The sequence below is a fragment of the Manis javanica genome, chromosome 2 (genome assembly GCF_040802235.1).
Source record: "Manis javanica isolate MJ-LG chromosome 2, MJ_LKY, whole genome shotgun sequence".
Lineage (NCBI taxonomy): Eukaryota > Metazoa > Chordata > Mammalia > Pholidota > Manidae > Manis > Manis javanica.
Window position 1 is genome coordinate 189484807 of NC_133157.1, and position 21626 is coordinate 189506432.

Here is a 21626-nt window from a genome sequence, read left to right on the forward strand (position 1 = left end):
AACCACTGTCAGGACCGGTCAGACTTTTCCACAGTCCTGCACTTGCATGCCTGCTCCTTTCTCTGGTGGTAGCTGTGTACCTGTCGGGTCTCCCCTATACCTACTTGTACTATTTTACCTCTATTCTTCATGAGTCAGTTTTTTTAGGAGAGCAAGGTAGAGGCTTTTATTTATAGGTAAAGCAAGAGGACAGAGACAGAGCTCCCAGCTCATGCCAGGAGGGGACAGAGAGTCCCTTCATGAGTCGGTTTTAAAAAGTCACCTTGGATGGCTTGCTTGACTCCACCAAGAAGTATCAATTACTCCCTCCTACATTTTCTTTAGCATCAGGGGATGACACCACCATATGGTATTGTACTTTGTCTGTTTATATGTGTGCATTCTAGTTGTGTAGAGGTGTGTGAAGAAGCCATAGTGCCCAGCCTGGCACACAGCAGAGAGTACAAAGAATAGCTTGGGAATGAATGGCTTAAAAGATTAAATCTTAAGGCAAATGACTTCCTCAGCCAGTTTACCCAGTTCATTTTCAGTCTAATTCAGCCTTTTAAAAGGATATGCCCTGACCAAACCATAAAATGAGAGAAAATGGTAAAGATAATAAAATACAAAACATTACTAAGTCTGAAAGCACAGATCTGTATTACAACTGCCAGGCTGTTTAATAGCATAGAAAAATCACTTCTTGCTTACTTTTCTCTGCACTTCATATTCGTGAATTTTATTTTATTTATTTATTGGCTCATTTTGGTTCCAAGTTTGAGCCACAGGTATTCTGTGTCACCCTGCTACATAGCTCACTGCTGTGATAAAGGTTGGCCATGAGTGGTATTCCACTAAAACCTCAATTTTTCATGGGTACCTGAGTCCAAACAATTTTTTTTTTTTTGTAAAAGATACCCATGGTTGAATTTATCAATATGGGACACTTATCAAAAACGGTAACTTATTTCCAACAATGTAAGTCATTCAGTTCATTTCTGAAATTCAGTGACTCCAAAAGAGCAGGCCATGGAGTAAACCTGAATATTAGTGCCTGGCTCTCCCTCCCCACCTCTCTATTACACAGATTCACATAATCAGCTGTATCCCAGGGGAAAGGTACAGGGCAAATGATTACCTTGTCTACAGCTGTAAGTAGTTTGAATCTGCATGCACATCAGAGAAGGCATAGCAGCCGCACACAGGCTTCCAGGGGGAGGAATCGTCACCAGCAGAAACACTGCCCGCCGCTTAGCACTTCTTAGCACTTCTTAATGCTCATCTGATTCCACAGTGACGCAGGTGAGCAGCTGTATTTGTAAATAAATCAATCAATGCCAAAGTAAATCTGGTTTTCAACTTTGGCAAACTTCTATGCTTTCAGATATGTTTGAGTTAATGTGAAACAAAAATTTGCTGTTTTTTAGTCTTAGTATATTTGTGTTTTACTTTGAAACTTTCAGACGTCTGAGGTGTATAATCTTTGCTTCATCCCACACATGTACTGTCATGGATGGCGTTTCATTTGCTTACCTTTAAACTTTAATCAACTGGTTTAATTGATTGTCCAAGATGTCTCTGAAACAGTGTCCTGATTCCCCTGCACCATTCTGCCATACTGTGTGCTGTTATCTTTTCCACCAGATTTTTACCACAAGTTGTTTAAAAACTATAATCTCTTGATTGTGGAAAAAAATGAAGTGCAGTTGAAAAGACAGTTATGCAGAAATATAAACAGCAATATTACTTATCAGAATGGGTACAGTTTTTGCTTGCCTAATGAGTATAATATATAGCCTTGCAATATATACACAATGAGAAAAAAAGCCTTATAACATATCAAGAATGCCACATTATTTCAGACATAACTGTATAGGATACCTATCTACGCCTGAGAGTGTAGATAACAAAATATAAGTGCTTTGCCTGTCTAAACATGTTAAATAAATGAGCATTCGCTATCGCATTCCAATACATTAGAAGATGTACTTGCATAGTTAATTTTCTTTCTAATGCACCACATGTGATCATTTGAAGCACAGAGCCACAGTATATCTTAGTGTTTGAAGAAAGGGTTCTTTTCATTTAAACAAATCTTTATTTAAATAAGCCTTTTTGAAAAGGATCTTTGGCATATCTTCTTTTCAGGAAGTTCAATCAGGGTAAACAGAGATAAAGAAGCTGCATTATAAGGAATATTATATAAGTAAAGATCACTCAAGCAAAAAAAATGGCAGCAGACATAAGGAGAGTAAGACTAACTGGAATTTTACTTTCACTTTCTAGATTTTAAGAGCTTTTTGTTTACTTGTTTTATAGTTTTAGTCATCTGGTATTGATGTAATAAAAGTATTTGGGGGAGAGAGTGTGTGTGATGAGAAAAAGAGAAAGAAATAGCTGCTTATTTCCAGAAGGTACAGGAAGAGTAACTTCAAAGGCTCCCCTGAACTAAATTTCTGCAGGTGGATTCCTACCATGCTTGGTCCTCAGCACCATACCATGTGATAGCACAGTTATTGATTAAGGTAAGCCCTGGAAGGCAAACTGTTGACAATACTCTCCACAGATTATGTGTATTCTTGGTTCTTAACCTTCTACTGTTAGTCACTGAACCATCTGTTTAATGCAACGAATACAGTGTTCCACATAGGAGAGGAGAGGAATACAGCTCTTGTCTTGATCAAACACTCCACCCCAGTAGAATCTGATGTGAAAACATGAGAAGGGGCTATTGACGTCAGTCTCGTGTACAGCAGACTCACACATTGTGTCAATTCTATCTTTTTCTTTTTTCTTCTTAATAGGGGGTCAGCTTTGGTGCACAACTACGAAGGCCATCTCTGAAGGTGAAGAGCTAATTGCCTTTGTGGTGGATTTTGACTCAAGGCTACAAGCTGCCAGTCAGATGACTCTGACAGAAGGGATGTACCCTGCACGCCTGCTGGACTCAATTCAGCTGCTTCCTCAGCAAGCTGCCATGGCTTCTATTTTGCCTACAGCTATTGTCAATAGTAAGTGCTGAGTGCAATAGCCCAGTACAAGAGCTTTGTAGTGGTGATGGGTATTTATGCAAGAAGAAAACATAATGTCTATTGACAGGCAACCAGGGACAGACTATTTTCTCCAGTAGTGTGATTTTGTTTTATCGTCTAAGTGTATGTGTGATCACTTCTCATGGGAGTATTAAAAAAATACATAAATTCATTTGTTTCAGGTTAGATTGCTGAATGTCACACACAAAACCCCCAATATTCTAGACTAGTTGAATGGAATTCAAGGCTACTTAGTTTTAAGAAGCCCAACCAACAGTTTCCCCTGATGCTACTATGAGAATAATTTTGGTATTCTTTAAGGGCTATTGAATTAAAAACTTAAAAACAAGATTAAAAAAAAAAGAAGTCAAATTTTGATTAGATATATTAATGAAAGGGAAATGTAGCCTGGATAAATCAAGACATCAGCTAATACCAAAAAAAAATAAAAAGAAAACAAAGAAAAATACATATAAACTTAGAAATAACTTACGTAGAGACTTTAAAAACATGTCCTGGCAAATGCACATTTGTGGTATATTTTGTTAACATGACTATTGAACTTAGTTTGTATTCCTTGAACATACAAAATGACACTGTACGTGAAAAAAAAATGAGTGGTCTAAGAGTCCCAAGATCTGGGTTCTAGACTCAGCTCTGCTTTTATCCAGTTCTTTGATAAAACCTGAATAGCAGTAGCATCTTAGGAGAAGAAGAGATCCTAAAGCTAGTAGGTAAGTGAAATACTGCATTTAGTCAAACATTTTCTTGAAAAATCCCTCAGACTCTGAATGATGAAGGAAAGAAATCTAGAGACTGCAATGATGTCTTGATATTTTACAAATATTCAACAGTAATCATATTTTCGCTATCACAGTATCCTTTAAAGAAATTCCCAGGTGTTTCTGGGAAATTCCCAACCCAAGCTCTATTTTTGGATTTCCTCAATGTAAATGTGCTTTTTTCTTTTTTTTCTTTTTTTTTTCACTGGATCTTTACATTGATTCAGATAGTGAGGCACTTGAAATAACATGGGCCCAACCTGAATGTGAGACAAAGGATTTTGTTACCAGCAACACTAGAAATACTTTATATTAATGTAAAGCTCCAATGTGTGAATATTAATTCTAATTATATTTGAGATTATACTCTGCTTTCTGTATGTGCCCTAGCCTGAACTTGTCACCTCTCCCTCATCTCTTCCCTGTAAAGATTAATGAAATGGTCACTCACACAGAAATGCTAACAAGAAGCCCAGTCATGGAGGAGACACCCTCTGCTCTAGCATCCAACTGCAAAGTGGAGGTCATTCCTTCCACTTGGTTCTAGTACCTCAATATAACTTTTCTTTCTCTGTGATCCCCTCACTACTGAGGCACTGTGGAAGAGTGTTTACATTAGGTTCACCACTTATGTGATCATGGGCGAGCTGCTGAACCTACATTTCCTCACTTGTAAGTGGATGCAGGGGTAAAATACTCACATGAGGAAATTTTCCATGAGTGAATATATGAAAAATACATATCATAGCATGACTTAATAAAGTACATGACTATTAGCTATAACTCAAACTCTATCATATTTCCCTTAGATTACTGCAGTTGCCTTCTACAAATTCACTACCTTCAGAACTTGACTCCACTGTTAGGCTTTTATACTATCTCATTAAGCCAGTCCCTTGTTTCAAATGATTCAGTGATTCTCCATAACCATTAAGATAAAAATCTAAACTTCTTAAGAGAGCCTGCAAAGTGAAAATCTCTCCCTGCCTTCTACAACCTCCCCTCTCCCAGTCCTCATCAGGGCCCTTGCCTCAGCCATGCAGAACAGCCCCCTCACCACCCAGCCTCCTGGCCTCCACCCAGTCCCTCTCTCAGGCTCCCATGCCTTTCTCCAGGCTCTTCCTTCAGGCAGGAAGACTTAGCTCTCATCACCTGACTAGCTTGATTTCATTCTCCAGGATTCAGCTATGGCAGGTCATCATCTTCCCTCTAAATCCTTCTCTGACCTCATCCTCCCTCTAGTTCTCCAATCAGCTTGGTGCCTCATCCATGCCTGAAAGCTCTTCTCAGACACCTCCATTAGAATAGTCATTGCATTCTGATGTAATTATCTGAATACTCATTCATCAGCCAAAAAGACTGTAAGCAACTTGGACAATGGCTGTTTAGTCTTTTCATTTTGTTTTATACCCAACCCAGCATACAATATGGTACCTAGTAGATATTCTGCAACTAATTTAGTAAATGGACAAATGGTATCAGAAGTTGGCATTAGGGCTAACTTTAGTTCAGCCATTAGATCCTTACCTTTTAATCAATCAGATAAACCAATTCACATTGCTATTTATAAATGCCTCTTTTTCTAAACCATGAATACAATGAAAACAATTTAAATTTAATCTCTTGTGCTTTTAATGTTGGAGTCTCCTATAGTACCACTTTCTAAAGAGTCTGTGGGAAGGTAAATTGCACTGAGCATAACATTTCTTCAAAAGCTTACTCCTATACTGTGGAACAACACCCAGGATTGCACTCCGCACTGTTCCAATTGCTTAATTCAGAACCTGAGTGCAGTCTCTGAGAAAAATTGAACTAAACGCTGCTTTACCCATGGTTGGCTCCAAATTTACAGCAGCTAACGTGTCCCTGTATTTTTGCCTGCAGAGGATATATTCCCTTGTAAGTCCTGTGGCATCTGGTATCGGAGTGAGCGGAATCTGCAAGCCCATTTAATGTACTATTGCAGTGGGAGGCAAAGAGAAGCTGCTCCAGTGTCAGAAGAAAATGAAGACAGTCCTCCTCAGATTTCTAGCCTGTGCCCCTTCCCACAATGTACCAAGAGCTTTTCAAATGCCCGAGCTCTAGAAATGCACCTGAATTCACACAGTGGTAAGTGCCTCCCTTGTTTCTTCTTTTTCTCCTGGAGACTCTATTCTTTCTCTACATACATACATTCATCCATACATACATATATATTTGTATATATGTACCTGTTTAACTGTATTTATCTATAAAATCAAGATGAAACTTGCCGGACAAGTGATTGTTATCTTATGTCACTTATAATCAGTACATTCTACTCAAAGGACTTTTGAATTTAAACAACTACAGTGCTCAGATTACAGGCAAAATCATTCTATTTTTTATTCATCTGGAGTAAACAGCATCATTTTAAAAATAAAGCCTCAATACCCTGTATATATCATAATTCATATTTATTGATTTAAGTGTCAAGTAATCTTTGGAAACTGACAATACTGTTTTCCCACATAGCAGGGAATAAACAGGTACATAAAAAGTAAGTATTTGCTGAACTGAAATAAAGCTGTTATTTGGATAGAAACAATTAAAATCATGCTTGAGAGAAATTAACTTTCTACAAATGGGTCTACAAAATGCTCTTGACTTCCAGATGTGCATAACAGCTTAGTTGATTTTTATGACATTAAACTACTTTTAGTACAATGTTTAAAAATTTCTTAAGAAAATTAGGCTGAAATACAAATAGGTTTTTTTTTAAAGCCTGCTTTTAACAACAAGGTGCCAGCCATTCTCATTTGGAATCATATGCCCAATTGTTGTCAATATCATCACACAGTATTCTAATTGCTATATACTTGTTTAAAATTGGGATAATCAAGTGTATAGAATCATATTAATTTTAGATATTTCTAGGAACATTCTGGGATAGGGCAAACCAAGGTTTGGGAATCACAGTTCTTCAGTACCTATAGTACAAGCCTTACAGGGTACCTCTGGCTGACTTCCTTCACTGTTGTTGCTTGAGCTGAATAATTTAAAAACAGAAATGCGTACTGAGTTTTAAAAAACTAACTCCACTATGTAGTACAATACAGGCTTTGTCTTCAACCCTACTTAAAACAAAAAAAAGACCATTTCCTTTCTACTCATTCTCTTCCCTTCCTCTATAAATGAGCTGTCTTTATGTGGGTGATAAAGCAGGTGAAGCAGAAACAGGTTGGCTGTCTCAGATGGTGAGTAAAGTCACGCACAAAACAAAAATAGAGATAGGGGAATCTTTTCAGCTAAACAGAAAAATGAGTATTGGATTAGTTATGGAGAAAAGGAGACAGGAATAAGAAGTCCCCTTTTATCACTATAGGACTGGATTTTCTTTGCCATATTTTCACCTCATGCATATATAAAAGGCAATTCTTGTTTTATTCTAGAGTGCAGAGAGGATGAGCCAAGGCTGATTTAACCATATGCCAATAGATAGGAACTAGAGTTACTTGACCTTTAGTGAATAAAAGCATCCACATCCCAATTCCAGTTCCTGCTGGGGAGGGCTTCCAGCAACTACCAATCAATTGGTGTCCTACCAATTCTGACACTGTCTACCTGGACATAGTGTCAGATTCCACAGGTTAAGGGGTCAGTCCTACAAGATTGCTCTACCCTTTCTTCAGATCCAGTCAAAAGCCCAGGTTAGTAATATTTGCTTCTGACCAACTGGCTATAAATCAGAAGTTGACAAAACCCCCACCCCCACCCCAGGGTTCAATTAATACACTAGAGCAGTTCATACAACTCAGGAAACCCATTTATTCACTAGATTACTGGTTTATTATAAAAGCATATAACTCAGGAACAGCCAGATGGAAGAGATTCATAGGGCAGGTATGGGGAAAGGGCTCAGAGCTTCTAAGACCTCCCCAGGCACGCACTCTCCAAGCACCTCCATGTGTTCAACAACCCAACTGGGTTGGGGGGTGTTGGGGGCACTGAAACGGAAAGTTCCAACCTCTGATCCCCGTTGGTTCTCTTGGCAACCAGCCCCATCATTACCCTTACTTAAGGGCATTCTAAAAGTCACCTTATTGACCTAATAAAAGATACCTTTATTGCTCTTATCACAGGAAATTCCAAAGAGTTTAAGAGCTGTGAGCCAGGAATACTGGACAAAGACCAAATACATATAAGAAATATATTTTGGTCATCTGAATGACCAAATATGTATTTTTACAAATCACAATACCACAGTGAGGTTTATCCACCAGTTATTGGTGATATTCAATGTATTTAATAACTGATTAGAAACAGGCAATGATCAATCAGCATGGATGTAGGTTCTAAAAGACTTGTATTAGTGAACTAGTGTCTACCAGCTGAATATCAGGCCTGGATGGAGATAAACCATGTTCAGCAAACCCAATTAATGAAAACTTTAGATTTGTACTAAAGATAAATTAGGAGGTTATAAATTGCTTTACAAAATGATTCCTATTTGGATTCTTTTGAATCAAGACCTGAGTGCATTGAGTTATTTGATTTGCACACAGCTTATCAATACCAACTCTTAAAAAATGCCTATGTCTTCCTACATAGACCTTAGTGTTGTAGTAAGAAGGTTATGGATTATAAATTGTAAAATCTGAAATTTAATCAAGGCTCCATCACTGAATAGCTTTATCAACATCATCATTTCCATTAGCCTCCTTGAGTTTGTTTCCTGACATGTGGTGCAGTATACACAGGAAAGCGCTTTGGAAACCATAAAGTGCTATTACTATTACCACACATGGTGAAAGATGTCAATATTCTTATTCAAAAAGTTAGTATTACAAATCAGATTCCAAAAGATGTCAGTTCATTCCTGCTGTGTTGAAGACACATTAGATCATTAGTAAAGACTTGTATCATTAGCAAACCAACACACTTGGTTCTCAGTATCCTAATTTTGTATATCTCTCTAGGAGTGAAAATGGAAGAATTCCTCCCCCCTGGTGCTAGTCTAAAATGCACCGTCTGTAGCTACACTGCTGATTCTGTGATCACCTTTCACCAGCACCTGTTCTCCCACCTCACGCAAGCTGCCTTCCGATGCAATCACTGCCACTTCGGCTTCCAGACTCAGCGGGAATTACTGCAGCACCAGGAGCTCCATGTCCCCGGAGGCAAACTTCACAGAGAAGGTGATGTGGAACACTCTCCGAGTGGCACCGAAGACAGCTTGCAGACAGCCACTGACTTGTTGACCAGAAGCGAACTCCCCCGGAGCCAAAAGGCCATGCAGACTAAAGATGCGAGCTCTGACACGGAGCTGGACAAGTGTGAGAAAAAGACTCAGCTCTTTCTCACTAACCAGAGACCGGAGATACAGCCTACAGCAAATAAACAAAGCTTTTCTTACACAAAAATAAAGTCTGAGCCCTCTAGCCCAAGACTTGCCTCATCTCCAGTTCAGCCTAATATTGGACCTTCTTTCCCTGTGGGCCCTTTCCTCTCTCAGTTTGCTTTTCCCCAAGATATCACAATGGTCCCTCAAGCTTCAGAGATCTTAGCCAAGATGTCTGAACTGGTACATAGGCGACTGAGGCACGGAAATAGTAGCTACCCTCCCGTAATTTACAGCCCCTTGATGCCCAAGGGGGCTACTTGCTTTGAGTGTAACATAACATTCAATAACTTGGATAATTATCTAGTGCACAAAAAACATTACTGCAGCAGCCGATGGCAGCAGATGGCCAAGTCCCCAGAGTTCCCTGGTGTTTCAGAAAAGATGCCTGAGGCTGTGAGTCCTAATGCTGGCCAAACCTCCATAAACCTTCTCAACCCAGCTGCTCATTCTACTGACCCTGAGAATCCACTTCTTCCAACATCCTGCATCAATTCTTCCACTGTTTTAGATTTAATTGGGCCAAGTGGGAAGGGTCACGACAAGGACTTTTCAGCTCAAGCTAAGAAGCTCTCCACTTCCAATAGCAACGATGATAAAATTAATGGAAAACCTGTTGATGTGAAAAATGCCAGTGTTCCCTTAGTGGATGGGGAAAGTGACCCAAATAAGACTACCTGTGAAGCTTGCAACATTACCTTCAGCCGGCATGAAACATACATGGTCCACAAACAGTATTACTGTGCTACCCGCCACGACCCTCCGCTAAAGAGGTCTGCTTCCAACAAAGTGCCTGCCATGCAAAGAACCATGCGCACGCGCAAGCGAAGAAAGATGTATGAGATGTGTCTACCGGAGCAGGATCAAAGGCCTCCACTGGCCCAACAACGATTCCTTGACGTAGCCAACCTCAGCAATCCTTGCACCTCCACTCAAGAACCCACAGACGGATTAGGAGAGTGCTACCACCCAAGATGTGATATCTTTCCAGGCATTGTCTCAAAGCACTTGGAAACTTCTCTGACCATCAACAAATGTGCTCCAGTTTCCAAATGTGACACTACTCATTCCAGTGTTTCCTGCCTAGAGATGGACGTGCCCATAGATCTCAGCAAAAAGTGTTTATCCCAGTCTGAGCGGACAACCACGTCTCCCAAAAGGCTGCTGGACTACCACGAGTGCACTGTGTGCAAGATCAGCTTCAATAAGGTAGAAAACTACCTGGCCCACAAGCAGAATTTCTGCCCAGTCACTGCACATCAGCGTAATGACCTGGGTCAGCTCGACAGCAAAGTGTTCCCGAATCCAGAAAGTGAACGCAACAGCCCTGATGTCAGCTATGAAAGAAGCATCATAAAATGTGAGAAAAATGGGAGTCTGAAGCAGCCTTCCCCCAACGGAAACTTATTTTCATCTCACTTAGCAACCCTGCAAGGCCTGAAAGTCTTCAGTGAAGCCGCTCAGCTCATTGCTACAAAAGAAAGCAAACACTTGTTTCTTCCGCAATGCCTTTACCCTGGAGCAATAAAGAAGGCCAAAGGAGCCGACCAGCTTTCTCCATACTATGGAATAAAGCCAGGTGATTATGTTTCTGGTTCTCTTGTCATCCACAATACGGACATAGAGCAAAGCACAAATGTGGAAAATGAATCTCCTGAAGGCCAGGCGCCCTCAAATGGGTGTGCCGCACCCGCTAAAGAGTCCCTGCCCTTGTTGCCCAAAAACAGAGGCATGGTGATCGTGAATGGTGGACTGAAACCAGACGAGAGACCCGCCGCCACCCCACAGCAAGAAAACATTTCCCAGAACCCTCAGCGTGAAGATGGCCACAAGTCTCCTTCTTGGATCTCTGAGAACCCGTTAACCACAAATGAGAACGTCTCGCCAGGAATCCCCTCGGCGGAGGAACAGTTGTCTAGTATAGCAAAAGGCGTGAATGGCTCCACCCAGGCTCCAACCAGTGGGAAATACTGCCGGCTGTGCGATATTCAGTTCAACAACCTCTCAAACTTTATAACTCACAAGAAGTTTTATTGCTCATCACATGCAGCAGAACACGTCAAATGAAATAACTAAATAAATAAACATCAGTCGCCTTTGGTACCAGTGTTTAGTACGTTGTTCTACCCAGTCCAGAATAACAAAACACAACAGAAAGAAAAGCTGTTTGAATTACAACTGGGCAATCAGGAGATAATTCATTACGGCTGAGTTGAAGACTTAAGGTGTAATTTCATTACAGTCCATTAGTAAAGTGTATTATTGGTGCCATTTTCAAAAAAAAATTAATTTATTTTACCAGCAGTATTCATAGCTGTGGTTATGTTATTTTTTATTTAAAAACTTTATATTAAAGTCATTTGTAATGTTATTGTATAGTTATTGTGTAGCACATATGGTTTGCACTGTATAGTAGCTTTTAAAGAAAATAGTCACGAACAATACAGAAAAGCATTTTAGAAATAGCTTCAAAAGCACTTGTGTATCTTGATTTCTTCTTATATGCTGTTGCAGATATATGTATATGCTAAAATATAATTTGCAAAGATGTTCTAAATACACATGCTGTAAAGTTCGCCTTAAGATTTCAGTTATTGGATAATCAGGCTCCTTTTGCACTTTATATTTTAGCAGATACAGTTTCTTAGTCACTAGGCTTTGCATTTGTATGTAGCTGTATGTTTCTGTCCATTTTCTTAATCTTAAACATGTATGTTAAATGAAGATGGCAATTTTTTTCTTGTATAGTACTTGTATTTTCTTTTGCTGATGCAGCTCTGTCTCAATTTCTAAACCTTTGCTGTTAAATGCAATACTTTATAAAGAATGAACAAAATTACTGGAAGCAGTATTGTAAGTAATGAGGTAGTATTAATCAGTTTTATCTTTTGAAAGGCACAGTCTAAATCGAAACCCTAAACTCAATGCTGCAAGTATGAATTTAATTCATATATAAGATCTATTTAAATATAAGAGTAGCAAGCAATACTGCACCTGGTGATCACAAAGATAATGTTCTACTTCTGATAGAAATAATTTCTCAACAAATGTTGTTACTATGCATGTATATGGATGGAATAAAATTCCAGATTGTTGGAGAATTTTGGCATACTTTTTTTCTTTAAATTACAAGGTAAACCCTACACACCTATTCTTTCTCATGAGAATAGGTTCAACCCAGCACTGAATAGCTGCAGTAACATGATGACAAACCAGTAAAGGGATAGACTGTCCTTCATATGAATCTAATTAATGTAACATTATATTAAAATGAACTGGAGATGCCAAGCTATGGAATTAGAAAAATTCTTCATTATAACTACATATATATATAATAAGCACTATCTCTCTCTTCTTTACCCCCCACTACTACTGTAGGACAGAAAAAGAACAATTACATAAATATCTAAGAGCCTTATGAAGCTTATGCACAAGAATTGGTATAGAGGGTAACCAAATGCACCCAACTTTTAGATGGAGTTTACTAGGGAGAGAGGCTTGTGTTTTGAGAAGTGACGTGGTATGGTAAAGTGACTCTGATGAATAAAGATTACAAGTTTCATGCTTGCAATCTGTAAAAGACACTAGAGTTCACACATGTCATTATTTCAAGGGTTTGCATATTGAGATAGAGTTGAAAGCATACAATGTGGGTGAGATCCTGGAGGACCTAACTGGCTACCTAGAAGTGTTAAGATGTGATGCAATAGGCAAGACGGCATCGGTTGCCAATCAAGACACTGCAGTATACTGCGGTTTTAGAACAACCTGATATGGAAAAGCAATTGCCTCACCTGTGGCTAAGATGTGCTGTTATTCAGCCATATAGGATATGGTAGCATATGGTAGCATTATGAGTGTAAGATGCCAGCCCCAAACACAACATAAAAATACTATGACAGAGCATGAAAAAAATGTGAAAAATACTCAAGAACTTTTCTCCAGCTGCTTGTTGAGAATAATTCTTTTTAAACATAAAATCTTGATCTTGATGTTTTCCATTTCAGTTAGTGAAACAGGGAGATGAGCGGAACTGAAGCACTTGATAGAGATTTTCAGAAATATCTTAAAGTATCAGATCCTCAGGATCCACAAGGATGTTCATAAACACCTTACAGTTCTGACTTGAGAATTGGCAGGACTGAGTATTCTTAACAGGACTTTTTTCCCCAATTCTTGTTTTTCCTATTCTCTTTTTATAAGAAAGAAGAAAATTAGCCAATTAATATATCTTTATTGATTATCTAGGATTATACACACCTTTTAGGGAATAAATGCCAGTAAGTGTAATACATCATTTCTTCCCTAAAGAACTTTATAATCTGGTTCAATGTAGTGTTTATTAACACTGTTTCTTCATTAGAATCACTGGGGGGAACATTTTTAAAATGTCAGTGTATGTGTATTTTGGTATATTGGGCCTCACCCTAGATCGATTAAAGAAAAATTCCTTTCAGGGGATTCTGGGAATCTGTATCTTTTAAAACCTTTCCAGATCTTGGGAAACACCTAATGGAAAGTAGGACAAGGTATAAAGGATGAGTGAGACTAGGTAGAGTAGAAAGATACAAAGAAAAACAAGGAAAGCATATGGGATGAAGGAGTTGGAAAGACTGTATGGCTAGGGGAGGGAAACATAGGTACAATGGTAAGGGAAACTACCTGTTCTTCTGGGAGACCTGAAATATTCGTGCATGTGAAATGAGAATTTTGTTTAGGAATGGTGGAAAGTGAGTGTGAGGCCCAGATGCTAGAAATAGGGAGATGAGTTAGGTGGCCACCATGATGATCCAAATGAGGGATAGTGAGAGTCTGTATCAAGTGACTGGAGAAGGACAGGTCTGGGTATGGGTTACATAGCCTATATGGAGACAAATCAAAGATCATCCCTCACTGATAAAAACGTTCCATGTTCAACAGGACAGCATTTAGATCAGACTGTCAGCGCCAGCTGAATGGTCTGGAGGTCTGGGGGAAGGATAATAAGAAGGGTGATGATTTATATTGCTTCTGCAGAGTGTTCTCTTGTATCTAAATCCTCTACAGAACACTAATAACTATACTAAATCAGAATCTCTTCATCTGGGCCTGGATTACTGTGGGCTTTATGGCCAAGCAAACCTAGGATAGTCTGTATTGTCCCCCCTTAATCACAACTGAGAATTATAGAATTAAGCATAGAATGGGAAACAGTATTCTGTGGTCAACACCAAAATAAATAAAGCTGGCATTAGAATTTAATATGCAATTGGTCTTCAAAGTATTGGTATCTAATATATAACACAATTGACTTTTTAAAACTATTATCATTTTTAACTATTTCAACATATGTCTTAATATTGAAACTGAAACTAAATAGTCATTATGGAATCTGCAAAGAGTATTTGAACATCTTTTGTTCAGGTGGAACTCTCTCATTTTCAAGCAAAACGAAGAAGGGCCAGAAATTTGAAGTGCCCAAAGTCACAAGGCTAATGGGTGAGAGCCAAGGACCTGAATTTTGCTCTCAGATTACCTCCCCAAATCATGTTTCTTTCTCCCCTAAACTGGAAGGAAAATGCAAAGACAAACAGCTAAAATTCCAGCTTCTTTTGTCCTCTCTGTTATGTTTAAAAGTCTAGTTCAAACATTCTCTGGAGATAGGTAAAAGGGAGAATATTAATTTCTCATGACAGCTGTAACAAATTACCAAAAACTTGGTGACTTAAAACAGCAAAAGTTTATTCTTTCGCAAATCTGGAGACAGAAGTCTGGTATCAAGAGGTCAGCAGGGCTGTGCTCCCTCCAGAGACTCTGAAGGATGCATTCCTTGCCTCTTCCAGCTGCTGGTGTCTGGCAGCATTCCTTGTCCTGTGGCTACATCGCTCTAATCTCTGCCTCGCGGGTCACAAGAGGCCATGCTTCTCTTCCCTGTATGTAATCTCCCTCTGCCTCTCTCTTATAAAGACCCTTATGATGGCATTTAAAGTCTCCATGTCAAGATCCTTAATCACATCTGCAAAGACCCTCTTTATTTATAAGGTAACATTTTCTGGTACCAAGGATTAACATCTGCTATCTTTGGGGCTGTTATTCAGTCTCCTACAGGGAAGTAATGATACGCACTGGCCAGTATGGAGCTGGAGGGGAAGGGACAGGGGAAAAGGGGTATACCAGCCAGGTTCTACAAATGTGTAGCAGCGCAGCAGAAACTGTTTTCCCTAAACTGGTGAATCTTCTGGAACTTGATTGATTTATGAATGTTATTAATGAACATCAATGACATCCATAAAGAACATAGCATCTAAACAAACAAGACTCAACTGATCACCCAGGAGCCAATTGTGAGGCAGAATTGAGTCTGATGACAACTCTGCTCCAGGAGGTGTATCTGTTTGAAATTCAGTAAACCCTGTTAATTCAGAGAATTAACACAGCCTGGACAAAAGTTTACTTTGGCACTATCTAGAAAAAAGAATTTGCTCAGTATATTAATAGCATAAACAGGCCTGAAAGAAAATAAACTTTTCAAGAAGCTTAGCAGCCCCATTTTGCATACAAATGATATGTTAATTTCAAACATTTCTGTGTGTCTACCCCAGTGTGTCTGTGAATGTCTTGGTATGAGCACTTTCCTGTTAATTCCTTTGTCTTGAATTTTCTGTTTTCTTTGTAAGATTTTTTGTTAAAGTTTCTGTGTTGATCTCTTCTATTCTTTATTCATCTGAATCACCTCCCATGCACCTTCATCCCTCAATATTAACACTTTACGCAACCATGGCAGATTTATCGAAACTAACATTGGAACAAAATTATTAACCAAACTATATTCTAATTTCACCAGTTCTTACACTAATGTTCTTCTCCTGTTTCGGGATACAATCCAGGGTGCCATGTTGCATTTAGCCAGAAGGTCTCCTTAGTCTCCTGCAATGCATGACAGCTCTTCGGCCCTTTATTTTTCTATGACCTTCATACTTTTGAAGAGTACTGGCCAGATATCATGTAAGATGTTCCTCAGTCTGGATTTATTTGAGTTTCCTTAAGAGTGTTCTGGGAATAGAGATTTGGGGGAAGAATAGCAGAAAGGTAAAATGCTTCTCACTCCACCTTACCAGGGGGATACAACCTAACTTACCACTGGGGATGTTAACCTTGATCACTTGTTAAAGACTGTACACATGAGCTCCTCCACTGTAAAATTAAGTTTTTCCTTTCCATACTCTACTCATTAGAAGTGATACACTAAATCTGCTCAACATTCCAGGGGAATTAAGCTCCACTCCCTGAGGAGAAGAGTATCAAAAAATTCGTGGACCTATGTTGAAACTATCAGATAAATAAAAAAATATTTGTGGGGAGATATTTTGAAGCTATGTAAATATCCTGCTTCTCTTAAAACTTTCGCCCACTGGTCTTAGCTTTCACTAGTGTGTCTTTCCCTCAGCAACTGTTATTGTGGTATAGAACTTGAATTATTTTATTTCTCTCATTCTTTCTTTATTTATTATTGAAATTCTTTAATGAAAGCCTGTCCTTTCTCCATTTATATATTTATTCAATCATTGATTTAAATCAGTATGGACACATGGGTATTTGCTTTGTTCTCTGTCTTATAATTTAATACAGTAATCCTGCTTTATGTGCAGTTTTACCTTCTGCAGTTTCAGTTACCCACCGTCAACTGCTGTCGGAATGATCCTCCTGACGAATCAGCAGAAGGTCAATAGCAGCCTAGTGCTTCACCACGGTGCTTTCTCCATTCACCTCTCTTCCTTCCAGCCTGCAGGCATTTTATCATCTCACGTCATCTCAGCAAGAAGGGTGAGTACGGTACTCTTGAGATATTTTTAGAAAGAGAAAGAAAGACCATATTCACGTAACTTTTATTACAGTGCATTGTTATAATTATACTATTTTATCATTAGTTACGTTGTTAATGTCCTACTGTGATCTATAAATTAAACTTTATCATAGGTATGCACATATAGGACAAAACATAATATAAGTAACTTCAATACTATCTGTGGTTTCAGGCATCCACTGGGGTAATCAACTGTACCCCCACAGATAGGGAGGAGTACTATACTGTCATTGTTCAGTTGCACAAACTCTTTGATCTTGGGTCATGCGGAGCTCAGGTAGGTTCATCCTTCTTTTAATGTTTTTTCCCTACAACTTCATTACTATCTGTCACAACAAGACACAGTATGCCCAGAATGTCTAATTTCACCTATTCCTACTGAACTCATTTTGTGTTTTCCTTGACCAAGCCCTAGAGTCAGTTTTTTTCACTCCAGAGGACTCTGATTCCTCTTACTGGAGAATGCTATCTAGAAGCCAAGATTTTGGCATAGTTATGTTTGTTGTTATTGGGTATCCCTGCTTCTGACCATCTCAGCAATAGGGCAAAGATATATATATGTATAGCAGCCAATGTATGCACACATTTCTATTCCTATTTCCTGTAGTAGGTGTATTTTAAAATAAACATGGAATTCACAGTAATATATCAGACTCTAATCTAGTACTTAATTTTTAATGTTCAGTTCAGTATAATGAATTTTTTCTTTAAATTGATATGCTTTATTTCTACTTTTTAGGATTTTAGTTTTAATGATGCTCACAATTATAACTATTTTATAGATCCACTTATATAAGAATTAATTTATTAATAGCTAAATATTTCTGAAATGTACAATTACAATTATTTTAACACTCCATTTGCACTCCCAAATCTGTATAAACTCCAAAGTGACTCTACAATGAAATAATCTGAGCTCAGTAGCACTTTGAGTGTTACGATTTAAAGCAGTCTCTCGAGTTTTAATGTCCATCCACATCACTTGAGGATCTTGTTAAAATGCAGATTGGTTCAGTAAGACTGAGGAGGGGCCCACGAGTCTGCATCTCTAACAGGCTCCCAGCTAATGCTGTGCTGCAGGTGCTCAGACCACATTTTGAGTGGCAAGGCTGAAGACTACCTAGTAGTCTTGCGTGAGATTTTTATGCGGTTGTCGCCGTGTTCTCATCCACAGCCCATTACTACTGAGCTCACTAACCACTGAGATTCTGTTCAAAGCTGTAGCTCTTTTCTTCATTGCTCTATCTAAGTCAGTTTGATTGCTTTGTAGATAATACAAACAAGGCAAGTTTATATCACTTTGTAAATTAGATAAGCTGAACTTGACAGGTGGGAATGAGAGGGTGTCCTTTTCCCCCTCTTTTTCATTCTTTGGTAGTTTGGAAAGAAGAGAACTTTAGAACTCATTATTTGCCAGACTTCTTTCATGTTTTACTTATACACAACAGCTGCCTCACTGTGAACTTTCCCATTTTCAATTTAGTATTAATTTTGATGAGTTTTTTAACCCAAGGAAAACACTTGTGGAGTCTATTATAAGATTGGTGGACTCACACTGTGATCAGAGACAGATGCTGAAGGGAATAGTGCAGTCATCTGTGATTCATGACCATTCCTGGTGGGGGGTGGGGTGGGAATGGAGGGACTGTGAGGGGGGCGGGGGGAGGAGAATAGAGTAAATGTGTAAAGAATATTGCAGTCTCCTGGCCATCTGTGCGAAATGCATGCTGCAAATCTCAAACAGAAGCACAGTGTGAAAGCAAATGTTATTAGTTGAGTCCAATATTGTACTATTCAAAATTATTCATTTCACTCATTCATTCATTCATTCATTCATGATTACATTCTCATTTTGAGTTCTTACTCTGACAAGCATTATGCTTGGCACTGGGGGCTATATGTTAAGGGATCAATCCTGTCTTCCATTAGCTCTGGGTAAAGAAGTGTAGAATAGAAAGTACACAGGTGAATGCAGTACATTATGCTACACTGTGGCATGGAGTCCTGTAAACACACTGAGAAGGCACTTTATCCAATCTTGGGGATCCTGAGAAAGTTTTCCAGAGAAAATGGTGCCTAATTTGAGATGCAATAGATGAACAGAAGTTGTCCAGGTAAAAGCAGGTGACAAATGACACAGAAGAGGGGGAAGCTAAGAGGCTGTAGGTGAAAATGGGTTATTTTTAGAACATTCTAAAAAGAAATATTAGCATGTGTGAAATCTAAATGTTGTAAAGGTCATAATTCACTATGGTAACTCCAACTTCCCCAAATATATCCTATGCTGGTGTCCCCATCTTAGTGATGTAAACACCACCCATCTGGTAACCCTGAGCACAATCTAAGAGTAAGCCTAGTCTTTTCCCACTGTCTCAGTTCTACTGCCTCCCACTTTAGAACATCATCTAGTTCTGTCAATTCTTCCTTCAGATGTATCTTAAATGAATTTCCTTTACTCCATTCATAGGGCCACCAATGTATGGCACAACTGTCTCTTATCTAGATTATTACAAGAGTCTGCAAACTGATCCTCCTAATTTATTTTAAACCTTTTCAGGTGGAAAAATTTATTTTGACTATAGTGATCTTTCCAAAGATAAAAATCTGATGATTGTCACTCCCTTGCATCCTTCAATGGCTCCCCACTGCCCTCAGGATCAAGTCCAAATTCTTTAATGTGGTTAATAAGACCTTTTTGACTGAACTCCTGCTTGCATTTCCTTGCTGATCCAGGACTTAATTCATTTCATATGCACTTGTTCATCACCTATAATCATCATGCCAGATACTCTAAATAAAATGATGAACAAGATAAGCAGCCTTGCTATGTAAGGCTTATATCCTACCAAAACAGGCATCTAAAGAAATAACTAATTTATTAGCAACAGTTGTGAGAACCCTGCTCCACCACCACTACACTAATAGTAGTTTTCAGGGTTATCTTGGACCTTATCCATTCTGAAGTCACAATTTTTCCAGACCTTAATTTTGAAAGAGAATAATTATTTTTTAAGAAAGATATAATCACTCTTAGTTACAGTAAGGTACTGTACTATATAGATACAGTTCTATGTAAATATCTAGGTATGCTAAGTACTATATAGATAAACCATGAAATGTCAGTAGTTTAAGACACTGAAATTTTGTTCTAGCTCCTGAATTGCTCCATAGGCACAAAGAACTAAGTGATCAAACAGGTATTCAGGCAGATAAAGGTTCTTCCATTATTAACCCAAGGTTTCTAAGTTCCCTGAACACTAACATCCCACTGGTAGCCGGGGGAAGAGAGGAGGACTTGGAGGTAGGTTTTGATGGGCCAGACCTGGAAGCAGCACATACCCCTTCTGACTACATTCCATTGGCTAGAAATTTTCACATAGGCCCAAGTGAAAAGGAGGCACAGAAATTCAGAATAGTTCTATGCCCAGAAACAGAAGGAAATGGGTTTGAAGAACTACTATACTCACCAAAACACACAAATAACTGGAAACAATTATGACTTATCCATGACCACACTGAGTTCACTGCTGTTATCCACTGTCATTATACATCTGTCCATGTTGGACTGACAGGATCAAGGACCTCTCATAACCTATAGATCACACCATCACCATGCACTTCATTGTCTACAAAGGCTTTCTTCAATTACACATTTTGAAACAGAATCATTTTTTAAATCTTTTTGTTTAAATTCTGCTTTTAGATGCTTCTTCTGGTAGTAAGACTTAAAGAGTTGCCTAGTACATTTGTGTTCTCTCATCTATGAGTCTTCTGTGGAAACATTCTCTCCTATGCCTATCCTCCCCCATCCCTGCCAACTGGTGATGCTACCAGTCTATCATTTGCTGAATCTTAGTTGTCTTGTAGATTTTAGTTAAGAATTACCTTTTATGTATGCTCTTGTAGATTTCCTCAGACCCAGTTTAGGAGTTCCTAATGTGAATTCTAGAAGCACTCCATAATCTCTGCTATGTATACTCTGAAAAACTGTGAATTAATGCCTAGTTGAATCTTGTATACTTGGAACTTAGCATACCCTGACACATAATAGGTAATATACAATTACTGACTGAATTGGTTTGAATGTGTCATTTACAGTGTTAGATAGGGGGACATAAGGATGAAAAGTCCTGAGCTTTGAAGACTTCTAGTCACACACACACACACACACGCACACACATACACACATTTATATATGTACAAATATATATACACACACACATATATGACAAATATATATGTATGTAATATACAGTCTTTGTATATGGAAAATGTATATATATATTTAATATGCATTTAGTATATGTATAGCAAATATATATGATGTGTGTGTGTGTGTGTTTAATGATGATATAAAGGGATCCTGATCTTTAAGGGCCTGCAGCTTAGTTTGCTTAGTTTGTGTGTGTGTGTGTGTGTGTGTGTGTGTGTGTGTGTATGTGTATTTAGCAATATATGACATACATAAAGTATATGTAAAATATATATAATATATACACTGCAATAGCTTAGGTGATGGGCCTCTAATTGATGTGGAAAGAGGATGAGAAGTCAACAATTCGCTCATAGAAAAATGAACCTGTCCCCCAATGGTCCAGAAAATAAAGGAAATGGTGTCTGTACTGTTAATG

At 38.5% G+C, this 21626-nt stretch overlaps 1 protein-coding gene across 4 annotated transcripts in view; it reads left to right on the plus strand.

The window, feature by feature from the left end:
* ZFPM2 (zinc finger protein, FOG family member 2) overlaps positions 1-12247 on the plus strand; it is a 442808-nt gene extending 430561 nt beyond the window's left edge. For all 4 annotated transcript variants that reach the window (XM_036995562.2, XM_036995559.2, XM_017642905.3 and 1 more), the window contains 3 exons: positions 2784-2990; positions 5678-5902; positions 8731-12247. In XM_036995562.2, the coding sequence (XP_036851457.1) occupies positions 2784-2990; positions 5678-5902; positions 8731-11219 (2921 nt within the window). In that variant the 3' untranslated portion in view covers positions 11220-12247. The remainder of the gene's footprint in view (positions 1-2783; positions 2991-5677; positions 5903-8730) is intronic.
* Positions 12248-21626: the final 9379 nt, after the last annotated feature.